This window comes from Mus musculus, chromosome 10 (assembly GCF_000001635.26).
Source record: "Mus musculus strain C57BL/6J chromosome 10, GRCm38.p6 C57BL/6J".
NCBI lineage: Eukaryota > Metazoa > Chordata > Mammalia > Rodentia > Muridae > Mus > Mus musculus.
The window spans coordinates 100,489,571-100,514,325 of record NC_000076.6 but is presented as its reverse complement, the minus strand read 5'-3'; the positions used below and the strand labels follow the sequence as shown (position 1 = coordinate 100,514,325).

The following is a 24,755-nucleotide window of genomic DNA, read 5'->3' as shown; positions in this document are numbered from 1 at the left end:
AACATAAATGCTGAATTAAACACCACACCTGTTTTAGTAATATACATATGCAAATATATAAATGAAAATTAATATATATGTAAATACAGATAGATATAGCATAGCTTTGACCTATTAAAAATCTTTAAATGTTTATAAGTTTACCTTCACTTGAGCATAAAATATGTGACACATATTTTCATAAAAACTGGAAATATTCTATAACAATAAACATAGCAATGTAAACTACAAAGCTAAGTAACATAGACTGAGCTATATATTATAAAGGCAATTAAAGATTTAAAAAATGGAGCAGATAAGAAAGACATAAGAGTGACTTACGTTTACTCTGGAATTTAGCAATTACTGTCCTACTTCTTTCTAAATCTTTTTCCTTTTCAGCCAATTCTCTTGAAAGAAACTCATTCTGAACAAAGAGAATAAAAATGTGTTATATCTCAGTAATAAGCAGGTTTCAAGTTAAAACAATGCTTTACTGATTCAAGTTTAGCCCACCAGAAAACAAGCTAGAGCAGCATAGCAGTTATAAAGTCCAGAGGGCAAAACAGAGATGGCCACGATTCTACCACCTCATTCACCCACATTCCCCATGGCAGGGCACAGAGATATACAGGGGTTTTCTGTCTTTAGCGTCAACTATATCGTTGTCTTAATGGTCGATCTTTACACTACCTGTTCTGCCTGGCTTCTCTGATGGTCAAGTTCTAATTCTGCATTTCTACTCTGCTCTTCTTGGATCGGTAAGTCCTGAACTATGGTTTCGTTCTAAAGAAACATTTAATGTATTAATTAGGGGAGTCAACAAATTTAATGCAAATATACTGCAACTTTAGATTTTTTAAAAGTATAGATTTGTTATACATGAGTGTTAATGTGTAAGTAAAAAGAAATCTTTCCAGAATTTTTTAGAGAACTCCGGTTAATAGTAATAGTAATAGTAGTAGCCCAGGAATTGCATGAATCTATTTGGAAAGGAAGCTCACCTGAGACCTAAGGAACGCTAGCTGGCGCTGTGGCTGCCCTATGAGCTTTTCAAGGGGGTGTATCAGAGACGGTTTGGACTGGGCAGTAATGGGCACAAGATCTGAAAGATTCACTTGGGTCTTACTGCTCAGCATCTCAGTTTGGGAGGGTAATTCACTTTGTCCTTTATCGTCTTTCAAACTGAGAACGGCATGCTCTATTTGAGAATAGACCTGGTTATCTTCTGACGTTACTTTATCCACATCACGGTCATACGACTGTTGAGGAAATATTGCGGAGCTCTGCCTATGTGATAGTTTCTGCATTAATTCTGCAGCTGCTGGTGACACTTGAAAAGATGAACTGCTCTTCTGTAGGAACCTGGTTTTCTCTAGACCTCGATGGTTTCCTGACCCTCTCTTCATATGGTCATCAGAGAGAGAGCATAAGTATTCACTTAGTTCTTCACTGCCGTCCTTACTGAAGGTACTGACTAACGATTCTAGCTTTCTCAAAGATCGTAGGCATGGTGCTTTAAAAATCTCCCTTATTGTAATAGCTTCTGGAGTTGCACTGCTGTCTTTCACTTGCATAAATGAGGAGCATCTGGTTAAGGAGACAATAGGGTCCCCTGCACTGCCTACACTCTGATGGATTCCAGACAGCATTCTCGATAAGGATCGTGTGGCCATGTTCTCCTCTGCCTCACTTTGATCTGACTGTACAACACTGAATGATGGCCTCCTATGCAGCAGCTCTGTTTTAGCTGAACTCTTAATCTGTATGCAAAGTAAATAATGTCTCATTAATCAATCTTCTGATCACCACACTATTTAAACAAGCAAAAATTATTATTTAATAAGCTAAGGGGGCAGATGTGCTAAATGAGGTTAAGTGAAGAAAAATACCCAACTGCTAGCATTTTTCCTTCTTCTTAAGTCAGAGCATTACTGTTTTATTTACCTTTGATTGTGTTTCATTCATATTATTGAGGCTCATAAAATTTAGTTTTCTTCCTTCTATTTTATTTTCATGAGAAAAGGTTTCAGATAAGTTCAAGTCGTCAATGGTTAATCCTACAAGACGAAAGAAATAACAAATAAGAAGCAGCAACAACAAAAATAATAACTCTTTTATCCTAATACAAGAATAAAGTTTTAACGCAAAAAATGGTTTAATATTTTTAAAATCTTTGACCAACATGCAGCCAATATAACTTTGATCTAGCTTATTTTAATAAGCTATATCAATAAGGCAATAATTTGAATTTTATCATCTTTATCATTTTATTCTGTATTAATTTTAAAGTACCCATTAATAAGTAGTAAGACATTTTAAAAATATAAAGAAATAAATTAAAACCCATAAATTTTTACTGTATATATTTACATTTTACTTTTTTTGTGTGTGCTGCTGGCAAGTGACTTTGTGCAGGTTCTATACATGGTAGACAAGTGTCCCAATACTAGGGTTTCACCCGAGGCTAGCATAACATGGCAGAAAAGGGGGCAGAAATATTTTAGGAGCCAGAGGACCAGGACATCTGAGCAAAGATAGAGTCTTTTGTACACGACATAGAAGTTACACCCATGAAACTGCAACAGCACAGCCGTTTAAACAAGACCTGAACAATGAAAATGCCAGTTAATATACTAACATGGACAGGGAAAATGACACTGGGCCTCAACACTAGATGAAAAGTTACAGGAAATTGAAAAATGCTGAGAGAGGGAGAATTTGTCTTCCCCTTAGATAAGTCCTCTACCCAGTATACCAATGCCAAGTGTCAGCCCTAACAGCAAGCATATAAGCCCAACACTAATGGATTCAGTAGTTTTATTTATATACACACACACACACACACACACACACACACACACACACACACAGGATGAAGGTGGGATGAGACATGGGAGGTAAAGGAGGGTGAGAAAATAATCTCTCTATATTTTAATTTTTAAATGTGTATAATGCTCTTTCAGAGGACCCAAGTTTAGTTCCCAGCACCCACACCATGCAGCTCACAACTGCACGGAATTCTGGCTCCAGGGGATCCAGTGCTTTTTTCTGGCTTCCACGGGCACGGGCATACATAGAGCAGGCAAACAGACATATGGAAATATTATATATATATATATATATATATGAAGAAAGCGTCTATATATGATCCTCAAAAAGTGAACTGCAATAGCTGTTATAAACATCACACCGTCCTTTTAAAAGGAAGGTGAACAAATGAATGTTAATATAAGATTAATGAAAAATTCCAGTAAATTTTAATAAAATTTAATTTAAGTACTCCCAATGTACAGCTTTGAGAACAAAGAAGCATTCTAAGGATGAAATACAGCAATATAAAAATTACTGTTTTAAGATATTCGACATAACAAGGTAGGGACCAGAGTGTACACTGAATTTTTCAAAAGTCCATAATTCCAATCTAAATTCTTTAACTGTCTCAGATTCAGGGTCACACTCAATTATACCCAGTTATCTCTTTGTGAGAGCACATGCACAGCAACAGAGCACAACCATCCTCAACACACAGACCGCCCCACATGCAGGCGCCTGCTTTCCGCGTGACTCTTTCCAAGTTCGGGTAACTGAGAATACCTGAGGCTGCGTTCCTTTTGCCTCTTTCTTGAGCCATTTGACGAATCTTTCTTTTCAAGTCAAGACGCTCCTCCTCTAGACTTTCGATCTGCAAAGCACGAGTTATTAGTAGTTCTCCTTAGTTCAGATAAGAAACTCGTCAACTGAGCGAGCATCACTTGCCTCTTTCAAAAGAACCTGGTTCTCAGCTCTGTACTGTTGCTGCTTTAACCGTTTGCTGTTTCTAAATTCAGTCAAATCAATCATTGTCTTGGGTTCAAGGCCTGAAATAGAAAGCAAATAATTACAAACTTAAAAACTTGCAAAACAATGACAAAATCTTCACAAAACACCAAATAAGTAGTATTCATTATCATTTGAAACATAGAGCCTTCTTGTATAAGATGTCTAGACAGTTATACTACAAGAAAGCTAAATGTTAGCTAATTATGAAAGTCCTAACAAACGCATATGGGGATGCTGCAAAGGTACTGCAATTCATTAACTAAGAAAGTCTGTCATTAAGTAAACGACTCAGTGCTCACTTGAAACTTACTATGGAGATGACATTTAATAATATGATTAGACTAAATCAAATGCTTAGAGTGATACTTGTCAAATAGCAATCTTTATTACTAATCATGTTGTTATTGATTTAAACCTCTCAGCTAACCTAACTCCTCCATTATATGCCTCCATTATAGAACCTGATTCATAAATAACTAGGTGGTGAAAATCAAGTACCAAGACAGTCTAAATAGTTGTGCATCAGACTTTGGATATTAAAAGCTAAACCCATTACAGACAAGAAACATGGTGTTTGTGCCAGCAGTCTAGATAGGTCATAAGTTATCCACACATACGTCTACATTCCTAGCTGGGACTAGACTAGTCACGTCAATCAGAAATCTAGCTTAACCACCTAGTATAATCCTAAGTTCTAGTTAAATTATTTCAGAAATGATCAATATAAAGTATTTATTTTTCTTCTACACAAAGATTTCCTCGATTGTTAGTTTAACTCTAGGAAGCACTAATTGATAGCCAGTGAGCACAATGAATCACTATATAAATCAGTCATTTTAAAGAAGCAATTTAGATTGGACACTTTAGTTATAACTTACCCCATGTAAAGTAGTAGTACTAAATATTTCACCCCTAATTTTAAAAGTACATAAATCCCCATGTTATATTTGGAAATTACATCTTAGACTAAATGGAACTCCTAAAATACGCAAGAAAATATAAGCAGTTTATAATGTGTTTATATATCCTTAAAAGGTTTACAAAGGACTTTTAAATGGCCTCAAAAAATCATTTTGTAAGCTAACAATTCATACAGTTCTTTTTGTTGTTGTTGTTGTTCTTTTTTTGTTGTTGTTGTTTGGTTGGGTTTTTCAAGACAGGGTTTCTCTGTGTAGCCCCGGCTGTCCTGGAACTCACTCTGTAGACCAGGCTGGCCTTGAACTCAGAAATCCGCCTGCCTCTGCCTCCCAAGTGCTGGGATTAAAGGCGTGCGCCACCATGCCCGGCTGTACAGTTGTTTCTTATTGCAGAGAACCAGCTATCCTCTTACATGCAGCATAACGCAATGCACTTTCACCATTCGATTATTACTGAAGGCATACTGGGTCGATGAAAGCCATGTTCTTTATCAAGCCCCAAACCCACTTCTGTCAGAGTACCTCCACTTTTGTTTAAGTGCTTCTACAGAAACATTTATTTGGGTAAAAATACCACCAACTGCTAGAAAGAAATAAACAAATGTAAGGTAAGAGCTAAAGGGGAAGGAGAGGGCAGGAAGGAGAACACCTCAGCAGAATATGTGCACTTTGCTTGAGGATTAGGACCACTTCCCCTACAAAAGTAAAACCAACCTAAAGAAAACAAAAAGGACTTCAAAATCAGACTGAGGACAAAGCAGTATCTCAGAAAACAGCTTACCAGCCCGCTCTCTAAGGGCTTCGTTTTCATCAAGGATGTCATTGATCTTCATCTCAAGCTTATTGATCTCCTTGGTCAACACTTCCATCTCTCCATCTCTTATTTTAATTTGGGCTTTACAATTCTTTATTTCGATAACAGCATCTTCTAAGCCATATACTCCCTGAAAAATACCCCATCTAACTTCAATATTTCATAATTTATTTGAATAAACAAATCAAAGGTATGAATTTACTTTTTTTATTAAGGTGATGGGTTAACTTACCTATACCTGTATTTTAAATGGCAGACTTTTTATAACTGATACATAAAAAATAAAAATAGTACATATTAATGGTACATATTATCTTTCACTGTGCTTCTATAAACCAAATCTAGTAAAGAGGGCAGAATATAAACATCTGGCCCAAAGGCAATGTGACTCAGCATATTACAAATTGAACACTGAGTACATACAGACAGACATAAAGGCAGAGATAAAGCATACCAATCAGAATGTATTCTTAGCTGCCTGATGAATCAATTTAGAGATATGAAAAGTCAGGCCTCAACAGATATGAAAATATTGAAATTGTCCCATGCATCCTATCAGATCACCATGGACTAAGGCTGATCTTCAATAACAACATAAATAATAAAGAGCCAATATTCACGTGGAAACTGAACAACACTCTACTCAATGATACCTTGGTCAAGGAAGGAATAAAGAAAGAAATTAAAGACTTTTTAGAGTTTAATGAAAATGAAGCCACAACGTACCCAAACCTATGGGACACAATGAAAGCATTTCTAAGAGGAAAACTCATAGCTCTGAGTGCCTCCAAAAAGAAACTAGAGAGAACACACACTAGCAGCTTGACAACACACCTAAAAGCTCTAGAACAAAAGGAAGCAAATTCACCCAGGAGGAGTAGACGGCAAGAAATAATCAAACTCAGGGGTGAACTCAGCCAAGTGGAAACAAGAGGAACTATTCAAAGAATCAACCAAACGAGGAGCTGGTTCTTTTAGAAAATCAACAAGATAGACAAACTCTTAGCCAGACTCACTAGAGGGCACAGGGACAGCATCCTAATTAACAAAATCAGAAATGAAAAGGGAGACATAACAACATATCCTGAAGAAATCCAAAACACCATCAGATCCTTCTACAAAAGGCTATACTCAACAAAACTGGAGAACCTGGATGAAATGGACAAGTTTCTAGACAGATACCAGGTACCAAAGTTAAATCAGGATCAGATTAATGATCTAAACAGTCCTATATCCCCCCTAAAGAAATAGAAGCAGCCATTAAGGATGTTGAACATTTTTTCAGGTGCATCTCTGCCATTCAGTATTCCTCAGGTGAGAATTCTTTGTTCAGTTCTGAGCCCCATTTTTTAATGGGGTTATTTGATTTTCTGATGTCCACCTTCTTGAGTTCAGAAAATGTGGTACATTTACACAATGGAGTACTACTCAGCTATTAAAAAGAATGAATTTATGAAATTCCTAGGCAAATGGATGGACCTGGAGGGCATCATCCTGAGTGAGGTAACACATTCACAAAGGAACTCACAAAATATGTACTCACTGATAAGTGGATAATAGCCCAAAACCTAGGATACCCAAGATATAAGATACAATTTGCTAAAAACATGAAACTCAAGAAGAATGAAGACTGAAGTGTGGACACTATGCCCCTCCTTAGAATTGGGAACAAAACACCCATGGAAGGAGTTACAAAGTTTGGAGCTGAGACGAAAGGATGGACCATCTAGAGACTGCCATATCCAGGGATCCACCCCATAATAAGATTCCAAACGCTGACACCATCGCATACACTAGCAAGATTTTGCTGTAAGGAACCAGATATAGCTGTCTCTTGTGAGACTAGGCCGGGGCCTAGCAAACACAGAAGTGGATGCTCACAGTCAGCTATTGGATGGGTCACAGGGCCCCCATGGAGGAGCTAGAGAAAGTATCCAAGGAGCTAAAGAGATCTGCAACCCTGTAGGTGCAACAACATTATGAACTAACCAGTACCCCGGAGCTCTTGAGTCTAGCTGCATATGTATCAAAAGATGGCCTAGTCGGCCATCACTGGAAAGAGAGGCCCATTGGACACACAAACGGTATATGCCCCAGTACAGGGCCAAAAAAATGGGAATGGGTGGGTAGGGAAGTGGGGGGGAGGGCATGGGGGACTTTTGGGATAGCATTGGAAATGTAATTGAGGAAATGTAATTGAGGAAAATATGTAATAAAAAATATTAAAAAAAAAAGCAGCCATTAATAGTCTCCCAACCAAAAAAAGCCCAGGACAGATGGTTTTAGTGCAGAGTTCTATCTGACTTTCAAGGAAGATCTAATTACAGTTCTTCACAAACTCTTCACAAACTATTCCATAAAATAGAAACAGAAGGTACTCTACCCAATTCATTCTATGAAGCCACAATTACTCTGATACCTAAATCACAGAAAGACCCAACAAAGATAGAGAACTTCAGACCAATTTCCCTTATGAATATCGATGCAAAAATACTCAATAAAATTCTCGCTAACCAAATCCAAGAACACATCAAAACAATCATCCATCCTGACCAAAGTAGGTTTCATTCCAGGGATGCAGGGATGGTTTAATATACGGAAATCCATCAATGTAATCCATTATATAAACAAACTCAAAGACAAAAACCACATGAGTATCTCGTTAGATGTGGAGAAAGTATTTGACAAAATCCAACACCCATTCATGATAAAAGTCTTGGAAAGATCAGGAATTCAAGGCCCATACCTAAACATGATAAAAGCAATCTACAGCAAACCAGTAGCCAACATCAAAGTAAATGGTGAGAAGCTGGAGCAATCCCACTAAAATCAGGGACTAGACAAGGCTGCCCACTTTGTCCCTACCTATTCAACATTGTACTTGAAGTCCTAGCCAGAGCAATTAGACAACAAAAGGAGATCAAGGGGATATAAATTGAAAAGGAAGAAGTCAAAATATCACTTTTTGCAGATGATATGATAGTATATATAAGTGACACTAAAAATTCCACCAGAAAACTCCTGAACTGGATAAACAGCTTCAGTGAAATACCTGGATATAAAATTAACTCAAACAAGCCAAAGGCCTTTCTCTACACAAAGGATAAACAGGCTGAGAAAGAAATTAGGGAAACAACACCCTTCTCAATAGTCACAAATAATATAAAATACCTTGGTGTGACTCTAACTAAGGAAGTGAAAGATCTGTATGATAAGAACTTCAAGTCTCTGAAGAAAGAAACTAAAGAGGATCTCAGAAGATGGAAAGATCTCCCATGCTCATGGATTGGCAGGTTCAATATAGTAAAAATGGCTATCTTGCCAAAAGCAATCTACAGATTCAATGCAATCCCCATCAAAATTCCAACTCAATTCTTCAACGAATTAGAGAGGGCAATTTGCACATTCATCTGGAATAACAAAAAGCCTAGGATAGCAAAAACACTCTCAATGATAAAAGAACCTCTGGTGGAATCACCATGCCTGACCTAAAGCTATACTACAGAGCAATTGTCATAAAAACTGCATGGTATTGGTATAGCAACAGACAAGTAGACCAATGGAATACAATTGAAGACCCAGAAAGGAACCCACACACCTATGGTCACTTGATCTTTGACAAGGGAGCTAAAACCATCCAGTGGGAAAACAGACAGCATTTTCAACAAATGGTGCTGGCACAATTGGCAGTTATCATGTAGAAGAATGCGAATTGATCCATTCCTATCTCCTTGTACTAAGGTCAAATCTAAGTGGATCAAGGAACTCCACATAAAACCAGAGACACTGAAACTTATAGAGGAGAAAGTGGGGAAAAGCCTTGAAGATATGGGCACAGGGGAAAAATTCCTGAATAGAACAGCAATGGCTTGTGCTGTAAGATCGAGAATTGACAAATGGGACCTCATAAAATTACAAAACTTCTGTAAGGCAAAAGACACATTCAATAAGACAAAAAGGCCACCAACAGTTTGGGAAAGGATCTTTACCAATCCTAAATCAGGGGACTAATACCCAATATATATAAAGAACTCAAGAAGGTGGACTCCAGAAAATCAAATAACCCCATTAAAAAATTGGGCTCAGAGCTAAACAAAGAATTCTCACCTGAGGAATACCGAATGGCAGAGAAGCACTTGAAAAAAATGTTCAGCATCCTTAATCATCAGGGAAATGCAAATCAAAACAACTCTGAGATTCCACCTTACACCAGTCAGAATGGCTAAGATCAAAAATTCAGATGACAGCAGATGCTGGTGAGGATGTGGAGAAAGAGGAACACTCCTCCATTGTTGGTGGGATTGCAAGCTTGTACAACCACTCTGGAAATCAGTCTGGCGGTTCCTCAGAAAATTGGACATAGTACTACTGGAGGATCCCGCAATACCTCTCCTGGGCATATATCCAGAAGATGTTCCAACCGGTATGAAGGACACATGTTCCACTATGTTCATAGCAGCCTTATTTAGAATAGCCAGAAGCTGGAAAGAACCCAGATGCCCCTCAACAGAGGAATGGATACAGAAAATGTGGTACATTTACACAATGGAGTACTACTCAGCTATTAAAAAGAATGAATTTATAAAATTCCTAGGCAAATGGATGGACCTGGAGGGCATCATCCTGAGTGAGTTAACAGATTCACAAAAGAACTCACATGATATGTACTCACTGATAAGTGGATATTAGCCCTGAAACTTAGAATACCCAAGATACAAGATACAATTTGCAAAACACATTAAACTCAAGAAGAACGAAGACTGGAGTGTGGACACTTTGCCCCTTCTTAGAATTGGGAACAATACACCCATGGAAGGAGTTACAGAGACAAACTTCGAGCTGAGATGAAAGGATGGACCATCTAGAGACTGTCATACCCAGGGATCCATCCCATAATCAGCCTCCAAATGCTGACACCATTGCATACACCAGCAAGATTTTGCTGAAAGGACCCTGATATAGCTATCTCTTGTGAGGCTATTCCAGGTCCTGGCAAACACAGAAGTGGATGTTCACAGTCAGCTATTGGATGGATCACAGGGCCCCCAATGGAGAAGCTAGAGAAAGCATCCAAGGAGCTAAAGGGGTCTGCAACCCCATAGGTGGAACAACAATATGAACTAACCAGTACCCCGGGAACTCGTGTCTCTAGCTGCATACGTATCTATCAGAAGATGGCGTAGTCGGCCCTCATTGGGAAGAGAGGCCCCTTGGTCTTGAAAACTTTATATGCCTCAGTATGGGGGAACACCAAGGCCAAGAAGTGTGAGTGGTTGGGTGGGTGGGGGGGATGGTCTGGGGGACTTTTGGGATAGCATTGGAAATGTAAATGAAGAAAATACCTAATAATAATAAAAAAAGATATGAAAAGTCCAAGTGGAGTCAGTTGATACAGATATTGTAGGCACCAAAGCCATCCCCACCACAAGTTCATCAAGGTAGTCACAGTCATACCTCCATTCAGGCACAAAGGACAGAGATACAAGGGACTAATCATGATACCTCACCTGAGCTGCTTGTCTGAACAAAACACTTCATCAAAAGGCTTAATGGGGAAGTAAAGACAGACGGAGGAGGAGGGAGGGTAAAAAGCAATAATGCTGTCTGAAAAGCCATAAAGAATCACATGATTGACTATTCATATGAAAGTACAAACAACCTGATACCAAATCTAATTTTATGTATAAATACATACATGGTTTAAATAATCTTTTCTCATCTATACTGACAACAATCCCACCAAGAGCCAAAGACCATGTAACGAAAACCCAATACCAGACATGAGATGTCTTTTTTTGAGTTGCTAGCCAAGGTTGTCTAAAAGACTCTGAAAACATACAGCTTATTGCTATTGCCCCTGATTGGCCCTCAGAGGTAGAGAGTAAGTCCCAATTACTGAATACACAATGCATTTCAGAAACAAGACCTAGAGACTTCAAGTTGGAACTCATTTTTTAAGCCTATTCTTCCCTGAGGACGAGCTTTCAAGGTCCCAGAAGGTACCATGCAAGCTTGAAAAGGTGGAACGCAAGTAACCCTGCCAACCTCTGCAGCTTATGAACCTCACTGACCAGCATGCCACAGTAATCCTAAGGGAAACTACTCAGTACTCGTTCAGTCACGGTTACTGTAGGGTCACAGCTACTACTCTACGAAAGCAGCATAATCCCACCAACGTTGTAAACATTTGTCCTTTTACCTACAGATAAGGTCATGCTCTTTCTCTTTGCAGTAAGAGCCCACAGTACCTCAGCCCTAACACAGAGAACTACACACAGAGCAATTCACAAAGTGAGCAGAAAAAAATAGTCTTCTCCAGTGAAAAAGCATGTTTGGTTATCCAATATCCAATAAATACATACAAGTAATTCTACATGTAACAGGATATATGATCACACTGTGAACACCGAGATTGTGTTATTTACTGAAAAAAACTCTTTCTAGTTGTGGTGTGGCTCAGCCATTAGCATATACCTTTAATCCCTCTGGCTGGAAAACAGAAACACACTTAGTACAATAACTTTAATTGCAAACAAAGAAGGTAAAGGTTATTTGTAGAAGGAAGCAAGCATGTTTGGAAGTGATGTCTACCTGTGTGACAGACAAAGTGATAAATCAGAGATGGAGTTTACAGAATAGGATATGCCCAACTCTCAGGAGAAGAGAGAGGAAAGAGATGCATCTTAAGAAACAATAGCACAAAGACAGAGATGAGGCAGTTTTTACTGGGATAACAGTACAGAGACAGGTTACAGAGAGATAAGCCAGACATAGATGAAGACAGAACAAGCCAGAAAATGAGATTTAACCACATCAGATATTGCCAAAGATAGTTTGAGGCCAAGCAGAGCAAAAATTCAGAGGACAAGAGAGAAGCCAGATTGAATCAGTTAGCTTGGAGAGGAATTTGAGCCAGAACAGCTCAGTTGAGAGATCAGAAAGAGTTAGGGAGGAGTGAGCTTATTCAACAGTAAAGTCTCAAAGGCAGAAAACATTCTAGGCCTCGAGAAGATTGTACAGGGGCTAGAAACTTCCAGGACTAGGCATAGGTTAGAAGATAGGGGCAGTAAGTCTCTGAGAATACAACTGCCTCCAACAAATAAAAGGTATTCTAACATATACATCCTGAGTTCATTATATTTATGAATATATCTAACATATATATATCATACATGTACATATATATTACATATATATAAGAAACAATAATTAAGGAGAAAGGAAGCAATAAGAGTGAGGAGGGTTATGTGTGTGTGGATGGTTTGGAGGGAAGAAAGAGAAGAGAAAAATGATGTAATAATCTCAAACTTAAAAAAAATAATAATAAAATAAACTCTTTTTAAGAAGGAAAACAGGTTTGGAAGCAATTCTCTTGACAGAAAGCGAATGCTGTGAGGTCTGACGAGTTGACGGTGCGGGGATCCAGAATGTTTTCTCCATGGGACACAGTACGAGCCACAGAGCCAGCTTGCTGTCAGAATAACTAAGCTCTCTGACTGACAAGATAAAAATACTTACAGATTCATAATCTTTTAATCTCTTCAGAGCCTCAACCAATTCTTTGTCCTTCTCCCTGGCATCAGCCTCAGCCAGCTCAGCTATTCTCTCGGCCTCTTTTGTTTTCTCTTCTAAAATTTGTACTTTTGAGTGAATTTTCATATAATGAGTCTGCTGATAAAAGTTTGAAGTACCTACAGTGTGAAAAAAGAAATCATGAACGAACTGAATTGAGTTCTCCTTCTTATGAATCTGCTGTTCCCAAAAAGGAGCTGCAGCATCAGTAAGGCACAAAAGCTTCTTAGGTGTCTACTCACTGTAAGACCAATGCACTCTTTGGTTTTATTAAGAAAACCAACTAATGGCAACTGGGGAGTGTGGGCACTGCAGCTTTTACTAAAGTCATTTGAACCAAAAAAAGGAAAATCAACTAAAAAGTAGAGTTGATTACAGTTACTTTAGCTATAAGGATATGGGTTATTAAAAAAAAAATGTTGTAAAAGCCCACTTTACAGAGGATGCATCTCTGTGACAGAAAATATTTAATGGTGATAATAATCAACATTTCTTTCAACCACTATTAACAGTAAAATAGATTTTCAGCTAGATGTATTGCCAGCCTAAACCTTCAGACGTCTCTTTCTCCTCTGCTTCACCAATGGAGTCTTTCCATTAATCTACAAAAATGTGTTGTTTCTTCTTTAAAACTTACAACATTTTTAAGCTTTCTTTCTCCTCAGGCTACTACCTAGTTTTTTTTTGTTTGTTTGTTTGTTTTTTTACTACCCTATTGCAGAAAAGATTTTCTGTTTCTTCTCTCCAGTTCCCCTTTCCCTCGGATTCAGAGGCAGGAAAGGGTGAGTGGGTGGAGGAGGACCCTCATAGAGGCAAAGGGGAGGGGGAGGGGAGGATGAGAGGGGGGATTGTGAAGGGGTAACTGGAAAGGAGAATATCATTTGAAATGTAAAAAGTCGTTTGAAGCACAATGATATATGTAAGCTGTTTTCTTATAAAATACTAAGATACCTTTGTCTTTTTGGAGTTCATTTTTCAAATCTTCAATAATAAACGTATTTTTTTCCATTTCTTTCGTATACTGTTCTACTTGCTCAGTAAGCATCTTAATTTGACTGTCTCGCTCCTGGATACCCTACAAAATATTTTGAAATAGCAAATATTCATTAATATGAACATACATTTTTATAATAAATAAGAGAACACACTTCCTGGTAGATAAACTGTTTCTTTTAAACATTTTTTTTATTACATTTATTTATTTGTGTGTCCATGTATAGGCAGATGTGTGGGATCAGGTGACAACTTCTTTCACCTTGTGGGTTCCAGAGACTGAACTAAGGTTGTCAGGAAGGACATTAAGTGTCTTTACCTACGTGGCCACCTACCAGACCCAGGAAAGTAAGTTTCGTATGTATTCCTCAAACAGCCTACACAACTGTTCTCATGTGAATATTTAAAGATGGAAATTTTTATTCTAGAACTCCTTAGTGTCCATGGCTTTTATAACTCCTGATACAGTATTCTTGCTAGTTACCCATTGAACCTTCTCTTTGGTACTCTCTCTGTTTGCTCTGTTCTTTCTTTCCGGCCAGTCAGGCTTCTGTGCCTTCTACACCCCACTGAGAAACAAGGTCCTCATCACTGCCCTCATTTTCAAACAGCGTCTATCTTACCACTTCACTGAAAGAACACATACAAGAGGAGTGAGAGGGGTTTTCTGAATGAGTTTGTTTTCCTAAAAACAACTTTTAAGTAGCACACTCACAATATAAGCACACTTGGTTCACTTAGTAGTTTAGGCATAAGATACACAATAACAAACATTAATAAGAAGCAAGGTATTTTAAAAGCTACAGCTTTTGAATAGATACTAAGTAATTCCAAACTGACAATAAATAATAATATGAAAAAGCAAAATAATTCTAAAGTGTTACACTCTCTCTAAACTTACTTCTACCTTTGCCTCCCCCATGAGCTATGCATGAGAGACTTCAAAGCTTGTTACACACACAGTAATGGAAGCCGACCAGGCCCACGGATGAGCAGCTAAGACAGCATCATTCCCTGATGTTACCATCCTTGAGAAGGTTTTACCTGTTTCAGAGCCATGATGTTACTTTTGTCTGCATCAAGTTGGGCATTTTTAAGTTTCCCTCTCAGACTCTGTAGCATTTGCTGATATTCAATGATTTCATCATCTTTAGAAGACAAAATTAACTAAAAAAAAAAAATAATAATAAGATCTGTTATAAAAACGTAAATTAACAAACCACTCATAATTTATAGAAAAGTATAAATACCTTTAGCACATTTAAAAGAATACAAAAATAAAATTCTTTTTAATTTTTTTCAGTGTGCATTTATAATGTGTTTGTGTCTATGTGTGTGTGTATGTATACACACACACACACACACACACACATATAACTTCTCATTAAAATACTGCCTTCAAAAGAAAAACTGGAAACCTCCTGAGTGTCATACAACAGGGTACTCATTCATTATATGTACAAAAATTAAATATTAAAATGTGATTGGAACTGGGTTTTTTCCAAAGGTTAGAAACTACACTCTAAGGTTGAAAGCAAGCCTGGCCTAGCTTGTTTCTTAAGGCCCTGTCAGGCAGCCATGCTTATCCACTCATGGATTGTCTGTGCACTACCCTTTCCAAGCAGTTGCATGGCTAGAACAGGACAGCTAAAACTGTTACTTTCTAGAGCTTTACAGATTATCTGACCCCTGCAGGATGAATGCAGCTTCGTCCCATTGCAACTACAGCTGCGACATAAACTATCTGACCTTCCCAGATAACAAACAGTTCCTAACTGCAGATAAGGGTTCAGTGGGCGTGGCCAGAGGTGGAGATGCTAGAAGGGCCAGCTTTTACTAGAATTACTAGTTCAGTCATCTCACCATCCTAATCCTAGTCTCTGATGGGGTACAGCTCTGGACTTAGGCTGGAAAATGGAAGTTAGACAAAGAAATGGAGTATTCTGAAAAGGCTTTCCACATGAGACTGATAAATCTTTCCCCTGATGCCATTCCTGATCACTCTTGCCTGGAAAGTGCTTGTCTAATAAATGAACAAGCTCGAGGAGCACATACAGAAGCTTTAGAGCTTTTATACCCAGGTATGGAATGAACTTCTTAAAAATCAACATGTTATTGTCTGATATAAGTCCTTAAGGATCAAAATCAAAGTCAAATCAAAATACTAAATGAGAAGGGTCGGATCCTGTGGCACAGCACCTTCCACTCTTCCACTTTTGCGTTAACAGCCATCATGACTGGATCGTCCTCTTCATCCTTCGCCTTCAGAAGATCCGTGAGCTCTCGAACCTGAGAGGAACAATCAGCTTGTAAAATAGTTCAAAGCAGGGCGAGTTCCCGTGATTGCATGTGCATACTGAAGCATGCACAAAGACATGTTTACAGCTGCACTATATTACATGTGCTATTCATTACTAGCGTAGTCTTATTCTTAAAGGTGAAATGTAATAGCTGTATAATTCTAAATAAAACTTTAAAATCTGAAATGCTCTCAAATTGGACACTTTTTATGTTGCCACAAGTGGAAAATTATGTATCACATTTAATTTGCTGTGTTTTAGTCAAAATACAGGCATAAAAATACTGTATTGATGGTTTACCTATCAGGGCCACATGAAGCATACATGAGTCTAGTGTTTAGCTATTAACGGTATCCCCACAAGTGCTCATGTATATATCTATCCTGCACTACTTCCAAAACCTGAAAACCCCCCAAAAGTCTAAATAAAATAAAAAAATGAAAAATAAAAATAAACCACACTCTGGACATTTATAATCCCGTGCATTTTAGATAAGTGCTACTCAAGGAACTATTATATAATTATTACTAGAGAACCACATTTTTAAACATTATTGTACTTTTCAAACAAGCTACCCAATGTAAATAATAAATAATATATTGATCTCTGATATATTTTCAGTGTTTTAAGAAATAAAATTAAGTCAGGCGGTGGTGGCGCATGCCTTTAATCCCAGCACATGGGAGGCAGAGTCAGGTGGATTTCTGAGTTCGAGGCCAGCCTGGTCTACAAAGTGAGTTCCAGAACAGCCAAGGCTATACAGAGAAACCCTGTCATTATAGCCATTGGGTTTTTAAAAGTCTTCATATCCCTGAAACTATTCTCAGCACTCCTGTCTACACTCCCTTGAGCATCATTCATTTTCCCCAAATGGCCAGGACCAAGGTGCACGTGAAGAGCCCTTTGGACAAGTATGTCAGGATGGCAACACATTCCTGTATTAAGACAAGCAACAAAAGCAACATCCTAGAACATTAAAGTCTGTCTAGTTTCAAACACACAGCAATGAATGAGGCTGGTGAGAACCAGGCTCGGTTTCAACGGTGAGCTCGCTTACTTGCAGGCGATAGTGCTCATTCTCCTTCTTGATCTGGTCCATGACAGCATCCGACTGATGCACAAGCGCTTTCATCCTGTTGTACTCATCAGTCATCTTCTCCATCTCCTGCACAGACTCTTCCAGGTTTTTCCTCATTTCTTGGTTCTGAACTTCAATCTTCTCATTAGCTTCTGTTAAGGTCTAAAAATGTTAAATACACTATTACTTTAAACAAGTCTTACAAGAAACTGAAATTTATACTAAACTACAATTAAATAGAGCCATAGGGTCCTCCAGAGGAAAAATGGATTCTTGATAGCCCATTAGGATTAACACGACATTGGCCAGTTAAATGAAATTAAATGTCAAGAAAATTGTCTTTGGCATCTCAGTTGATCTTGGTGCCCAGGACAGAGAAATGCAGTGTAAATAAATAATTGAAAATTCAAAGGCACAACTTATTTTGTGTTTTAATAGTACATGTGGAGGCAGAGAGATGTGTTTGTGAATAAAATACTTGCAGCATAAACATGTGAATGCACATAAAGCCAGACGCTGCAGTTTGCGTGTTTATTCTCAGTGCTCCTACTGAGAGAGCACAGAGGTGAATCCATGGAATCTGGGAGCTCGATGGCCCAGACTGCAGAGTAGTGAACCACAAGGGGATCCTACCTCACATAAGGCAGAAGCTGGTAACAAATACCAGAGGCTACCCCTGACCTCAGCACACATGCAGGCACCAATGTGCATACACACATGGACAGGCAGCATTATACACACACAAGATAAATCAGTTAATGGACACAGTAGCAAATACATACTCAAAAGTAACAACAAGCAGTGAATGTTAGATTTACCCCAGCCTGGTAATACATTTGTAAAACCAAGCCTCTGAACTGACTTACTCATATTACCTGTATTTCGTCCAGATATTGAACAAGTTCATAGTTCTTTTTAGACAACTGTGATCGGTAGTCACTGTCTTCTCCTCTCCTTGACAGAAGTGATTCTTTCTGTGAATCTATTTGTTTCTGGTAGTCAATAATGTCCTGCCGAAGCTGCTCATTCTGAGTTTAGAGCAAACACAGCAGTCAGCGTTAAACCTCTATCCAGAGCCAAAAACGAGCCAACAGGACAACACTACTGAGGATGACAAAACTCTACCCCTGCTGCTGACCCCAGAGCCGCTCTCTAAGCTCCCAAGCTTTAACTACCCTTAGGGCCTCACCTTTTTCTTTAGACGTTTGTTCTTCAAAAGGACAGGAAAAGAATAATTAGAGATGAGAAAGGCAACACATAATTAAAACCAACATGTATGTATTAAAGAAAGTGAGAATAAGGAACATTTTAGAACAACTGAATGCATTATTTAAAATAGTGAAAGAAAAGAAAAAATATTAAGTATGAGCCAAAAGGAAAAAAATTCTAACTAGGCTAAAAAGAAATTTTAGATAAAACAATTAAAAGAAGAGGACACAGTAGGTGGCGGTCAGAAGAAGAACAGGAATAGGGGAAATGATATGATCATATTAAATGTGAATTAAAACATTTCTGTTACAAGACAGAAAGTTATGATTTAGCACATATACACAAATTGTATTATCAGACTTCATGAGAAACAAAACTATGACAATGCCAGACAAAACGTCATAAGAAAAGAAACCTCCTCAAATGCCCAGTTCGCTGTTAGCAAGACGGTCATGGAACAGGAAACAACATCGCCCCACACGGTTCCAAGGCAGGGATGAACTACCTAATGGCCTCGCATTTTGGTTGACTCTGTAATTCCCTGAGACAAAGCCTCATAAAATGAGCCAGTATGACTATCATCAGTTACACAGAAGATGAGATTCTGGTTAAAATAGCATTTTAAGTAAACATTTTAAACAAGGAAGTCATTGTCGAACCACCCCAAAACTGAAAGTCTTTACTAACCTCTCTTCTTAATTTGCTGTTTTCATTTTCTGCCTCCTCATTTCGAAGAGCCAACTAAAACAGTAAAAGAATAAAAAAAAGATAAAACTCAAAAATAATGCAATCTAAGTTCCACATTTAGCTTTTTTTACTTAAATTCTTATTCCTTTCCAAGAGAGACCATGTAACTACTAAGGACTAGTAAAGACTTCATATCACACTAGAACACAAATAAAACACGAGTTTAAACTAAGGACTTAATAAAGTACAGAAGGAAAGACTCAGCTTTAAAGGAAAAATAATCTATATATACCAAAGCAAACTAAAGGCTAAAGAAGACAACAATCTCAAAGTTATATTGCCCAATTTCCTAAAAACTGCTGAAGGAGAAATCACTCTTCCCTCTTTATGAACTGAAATACCTACAAAAAGGGGGGGCGGGTACAGAAATGACTGAAACAAGCTGAAATCAGAAATCAGGTTGGCCTAAGTTTATATATCCTTTGAGTATCAATTCTTACATAAGTACAAAAAATCCATTTACCATCCCTTCAATTGGTTTCATGTCTCTTGTTGACATGAGAAATATGATGTGCATAAAGTCCTTAACAAGATACTCAACAAACAGACCAGCAAACAGTACTAAATGCTGTTTTCTTCACCTACAACAGTTCATTTGCAGCAGTTTCTGTTTTCTTTTGGACAGAAAAAATATTATAACCAATATGATAGCTTTTCTTTATTATCTATTCTCTATATAACATCATTTTAATGGTCTTTTACCTTTCTGTTTTTCTGCCTTACTCAAGCAAAAAATTCAATCACAATAGTATGCAAAAAGCTTAAACCCATCTATAAGGAGGCATAGAATGGTTCTTTAGACAGGTAGGAAATAAAATATACTATTAGGTCAGTAGAGAAAATCTGATTATAGACTACAATACTACCGAATCAACATTTCATTTCCTGAACATCATAAGTCTATTTTGGTTGTATAAGGGAATATTCACATTTTTAGACCTATTTAATTATAAAGTATTATTATGTCTAAAATTAAGTCTTAAATGGTTCAACAAAAGAAAAATGAGAGATAAAGAATTATGTGTACAACGATATGACAGAAATCTCAATTGATGAATAACCATGAGAATATGAATATTTATTGTTTTTTTCTGACAAGTCTTTATAAAATATAAAGAATATTTATTATTTTCCAAGAAAAAAACATTTCACATGCAATGCAAATGAAAATTTTATAAGTTTGATGATGATTAATGTGACAATTATTATCTGGTACTATCTGTCCAATTGTATTCTAAATTGGAAAGGTGAAAATTCAATACTCAAGCACTCAGGGCTACTCCACTGTTTTCCTTTAGCTTCACTCTTGATAGCTTTCTTTCGTGCAACCTATTCCATTATTTTATTCAACTTTTTCAGTGGTAAATCTTACAATCAAGGTTCTGGCTTCATTAATATCTATACTAAAGACCATGATCAGTGTGGTGTCTACTATGTATATGAGATTTAAATATTACAAGAACCTCAAGATCAACTGGGCAAAACTGAACCAATAATGTTAAACCTGCACACAACTCGGTGTTCCAAAGGGCACCATTGCACCTAGCCACATGCATGCCACAGACAGGCAGCCTCTCCTCTGCTCTCCATCCTGTCATTCACCAGCCCAGTCACCCTTTCCCTCAGGCATGTCTAGTCATCCCAGCAGTTATTCCCTTAACTAGTCCACCATCAGCACTGTCGGAACCAATACAAGTGTTTCCTTACTAATTTGACCCTCCTCAGTCTGCTCTCCACAAAGCAGGGTAAGCTTTAAAAGCTCGGATTTGACCTAGCCTTGTGCTCAGCTCTCTTGTTTCTTTAGAAAGATCCTTTAGTCTGCAGCCTTTACCAGAGGCTCATGGGTATCAAAGCTGGGAAGGAAGGACAGGAGAGCGAGAGGGAGCACATTTTCCAGTGTATCATTAGAAGTAGGTAGTCAATTCCATTATGTATTTCAAATGTGACTACAAAATGAAGACTGGTACAAAACTTACCTGGGTGCATGCTGCTCCTCAACTAGACATATAACCAAGAACTGCTCCCAAAGGCAACTACAGCAGTAAGAGTAATGGTGTAGGATTATCCTAAATATTAAGATTCATAGAGAAAAGCGGGTCTTACTTGTTCATTAACCTTCTTTTCTTTATCCAATTCTTTTTCCATATCCTCTAATTCTCTATCTTTTTGTTCCAGCTGCTTCTCAAGTTGGCGAATTTCGTCACGTAAAAACCGAGTGTCACGTCCCCCTGCAGACTGCTGAGCCATCTTAAAGTCAGAAGCAAAGAATTCAGTCTTCCAACTATAAGTAATTCTTTTTCACTTGAAGGTTTAAAGGAACCAACGAACAAGTACTCCACTGTAAATTTTCAGTCTGCTTCAGAAACACCAGGCAGCTTAAGGCTTGTCGTGCAAATGCCATTTTAAAAGAACTTAAGAGTTGGGTGGGTAGGGAGGAGGAGAGGATATGGAAGGACTTGGGGAAAGGGAAGAATAAGAGCAAAATATGTACATTTAAAATCGCTTTATATAATAAAAATATAACTAGAAAACCCCCTGAACTTATTAGGCTTTAATTTGTAAGTCGGCAACCCACAAGCTTTCCTTGACTACCAAAAGAACCATGAAGAACAGACTGCAGGCAGGCGCTGTTACAGTCACTAAGCCTAGGGACAGACTAAAATGCGAAGGCTTAGAAACTGTAAAGGCTGTGAAGGAAAACTGAAAGCAGCTTGGTCCTCTTTCTCTGTCTGCCCTTTCCTGACACGGCAGGCTGGTTGGATCAGACATCACTCTAGTCTAGAAGAAACACTCTCAGTCGTGTCTGTCCTTGCTCGTTCTGAGTCATGTGCACACTTGACTTGTGTCCAGCGCAACGAAGACCTGAATGTTCAGCTTTAACAAATGTAACTGCACAGCACCATGACTGCTTGGTACTACTCTACAAGCAAGCCAAGACAGAACCACTTTAAAGCTTAGCAGACATTTCAATTTATTTTACTTCACATTCCTGACAACTAGACCATGGCGCAAACCACTGGGCCACTAGGCCCCTAAGCTTGCGTCACAGGGAACACTCCCCACACATTTCTGCTACGTCCTCTTACTCAGATGCTTTTCAGTCTTCTCTGCTTCATGAAGCTTCCCACTCTGCGCTCTCTCTCTCTCTCTCTCTCTCTCTTTCTCTTTCTCTCTCTCTCTTTCTCTCTCTTTTTTTGGTTTTTTTGAGACAGGGTTTCTCTGTGTAGCCCTGGCTGTCCTGGAACTCACTTTGTAGACCAGGCTGGCCTCGAACTCAGAAATCCACCTGCCTCTGCCTCCCAAGTGCTAGGATTAAAAGCGTGCACCACCACGCCCGGCTCACCACTCTGCTCTCTTAAAGCATCTTCCAAAACACTGATTTTACATCCTGAGCATTTGTTCTTAACTAAACCTTTCCTTATTTCCTTACAAAACTACAGTTAGGTTCTTTTAGAGCGCTCATTCCTTTGCGAGTTGTTTGTCAGTTCAAGATCAAGAAAAGGTGACAACAGTCTCTGAGGGCTCCTCCACATCTTCACCCATTTTGACTTTACAAGATATGTCGCTATCCTAAACACTCCAATACGCACCAGCAAACCACCACTTTCCTGTGCAGGCTTGTAAGTCCTTAGGATGCAGGCATGTGGCAGCTCAGTCTTCTACACAAATCAGCCTGAGCCACTGCTACAACCACATGACTCGCTCCTTTTATTTTAAAGTAGCTTTAAAGGACAAGTAAGAAACGACGTGTTTCTTGATTTACTGCGTTCCGCCAGTCCTAACAGACTCTGCCCAAAGAAGCATTCCCTCAGCTCTTCTCTAGGACTTTCCCTTTGATAAACACAATGGGCCCAACACATGCTTCACTGTTCCTGCTCCCTGACTCCACACTTCCCCTGTCCCAACGCCAGTCTTGACATCATCCCCATTTAGCATAGATTTCATCACCAATACTTTAAACACATTCTGACCAAGACCTTGAACTGCCAGAGTCTTCTATTCTTTACCAGCTGTCTGCCTAAATACAAGCACAGAATCAGCTCAACTTCAGACATCGTTTACTACAAAAGTGCTTATTAAAAGTGCCTGACAGTTTCCCGGGAGCTTGAAATCTAGCTGAAGATGTGAAATAACTTATCCATGTGCACAGAGTTAATCAAGTCAAAATAATGAGGACTAGAACTCCCATCTGAGCCCATAGCCCTTGGTCTTCAGCCCTTTGTCTACGATGTCTCAAAGGTTATCTTATTCTCACAGTCTCCCATGGCTAAACCTTACAAGCGATCTCATCCCTGTCTCTGCTTCTAAGAACTAAACTCACAAGCATAAAACCTTGTGGACCTCTCCTTTCCCTGGTTCCTCCTTTCAAAGTCTGGTCCTTTCCTACTGCATCCCCTCTCAGCTTCTCAGAATCTCGGTGTGGTTACTTCCCACACCCTTCCCCCTCAGCTGCTACTAAGCTTTCTATATGCTTCTCCAGACTGACAGCCCCATTCAGAAGGGATCCGTTTTTACTTCACTGGATGCATAATTCTTAGAACTCAAGTCACAAAAGCACATTCTGTGTAATGAATAAACGCATGAGCACAAAATCTTGTATTTTCCAATCTGGGAGGATTTGAAAACAATTTAAAATAATGCAATTAATAACAACTACAAGAAAATTCAAAAACAAGGAAATATAAAAGGATATATATATACCTCCAGTTCATTTTCCAGTTTCATTACTTTTGTCTTTAATTGATTTTCTATTTAAAAAAAAACACAAATGTTTTAATTGGTTAAGTTTCCTATAATCAGATTTTAAGTAAACTTTAATAAAATAGTACTGTTCTCTGTAAAAGATTCCATCCTTAACAGATACAGGAAAGTAATTATTATATACTAAATGCATAAAATATGCATTCTAGAAATGCCTCATGTAGAGAGCAGAGGAAGGCTTCAGTGCATGAGCCCTGAGTCAGTGTGTACTACTGACATGGGCAAAGCCACGTCAGGAACTCCAAATGTCTCAGGCCTATGGCAAACGGCAAAGCCTTCCCTCCTCGTCTGACTGTGGATGTTGACAGGGTGTGCAGAAAATGTCCCCCTAATGTTTATGGCTCCCTTATAGAGACTACTCCTACTGAGATTTGATAAATCTGCCTCCCTATTCAACAGCAGAAACCCTGCCTTCATGTTTATCTGTATGCACTCACTCGACTTTATGTTCAGCTATGCAACAACTCCACTGCTCTGGTCAAGTGGATATAATACAGACAGTGAGCTTCTGGGGTGGGGCAGTTGCTCCATTAGAGAGCCTGGTCCAACCGAAAACAACTGTT

At 38.4% G+C, this 24,755-nt stretch overlaps 1 protein-coding gene across 4 annotated transcripts in view; it reads right to left on the bottom strand.

Moving 5' to 3' along the window:
• Positions 1-24,755, bottom strand: part of Cep290 (centrosomal protein 290) — an 88,124-nt gene that overhangs the window by 61,346 nt on the left and 2,023 nt on the right. The window contains exons 5-20 of one of the 4 annotated variants that reach the window (XM_006513526.3): positions 24,133-24,179; positions 21,535-21,678; positions 19,372-19,425; positions 18,351-18,503; positions 17,455-17,637; positions 16,297-16,386; positions 15,142-15,264; positions 14,056-14,179; positions 13,051-13,223; positions 5,500-5,662; positions 3,739-3,839; positions 3,577-3,664; positions 1,927-2,039; positions 984-1,742; positions 673-765; positions 322-406 (exon numbers count right to left, since the gene is read on the bottom strand). In XM_006513526.3, the coding sequence (XP_006513589.1) occupies positions 322-406; positions 673-765; positions 984-1,742; positions 1,927-2,039; positions 3,577-3,664; positions 3,739-3,839; positions 5,500-5,662; positions 13,051-13,223; positions 14,056-14,179; positions 15,142-15,264; positions 16,297-16,386; positions 17,455-17,637; positions 18,351-18,503; positions 19,372-19,425; positions 21,535-21,678; positions 24,133-24,179 (2,493 nt within the window). Of the gene's footprint in view, positions 1-321; positions 407-672; positions 766-983; positions 1,743-1,926; positions 2,040-3,576; positions 3,665-3,738; positions 3,840-5,499; positions 5,663-13,050; positions 13,224-14,055; positions 14,180-15,141; positions 15,265-16,296; positions 16,387-17,454; positions 17,638-18,350; positions 18,504-18,664; positions 18,686-19,371; positions 19,426-21,534; positions 21,679-24,132; positions 24,180-24,755 lie in introns of all 4 variants that reach the window. The other 3 variants (XM_006513527.3, NM_146009.3, XM_006513528.3) reach the window with 3 other exon arrangements.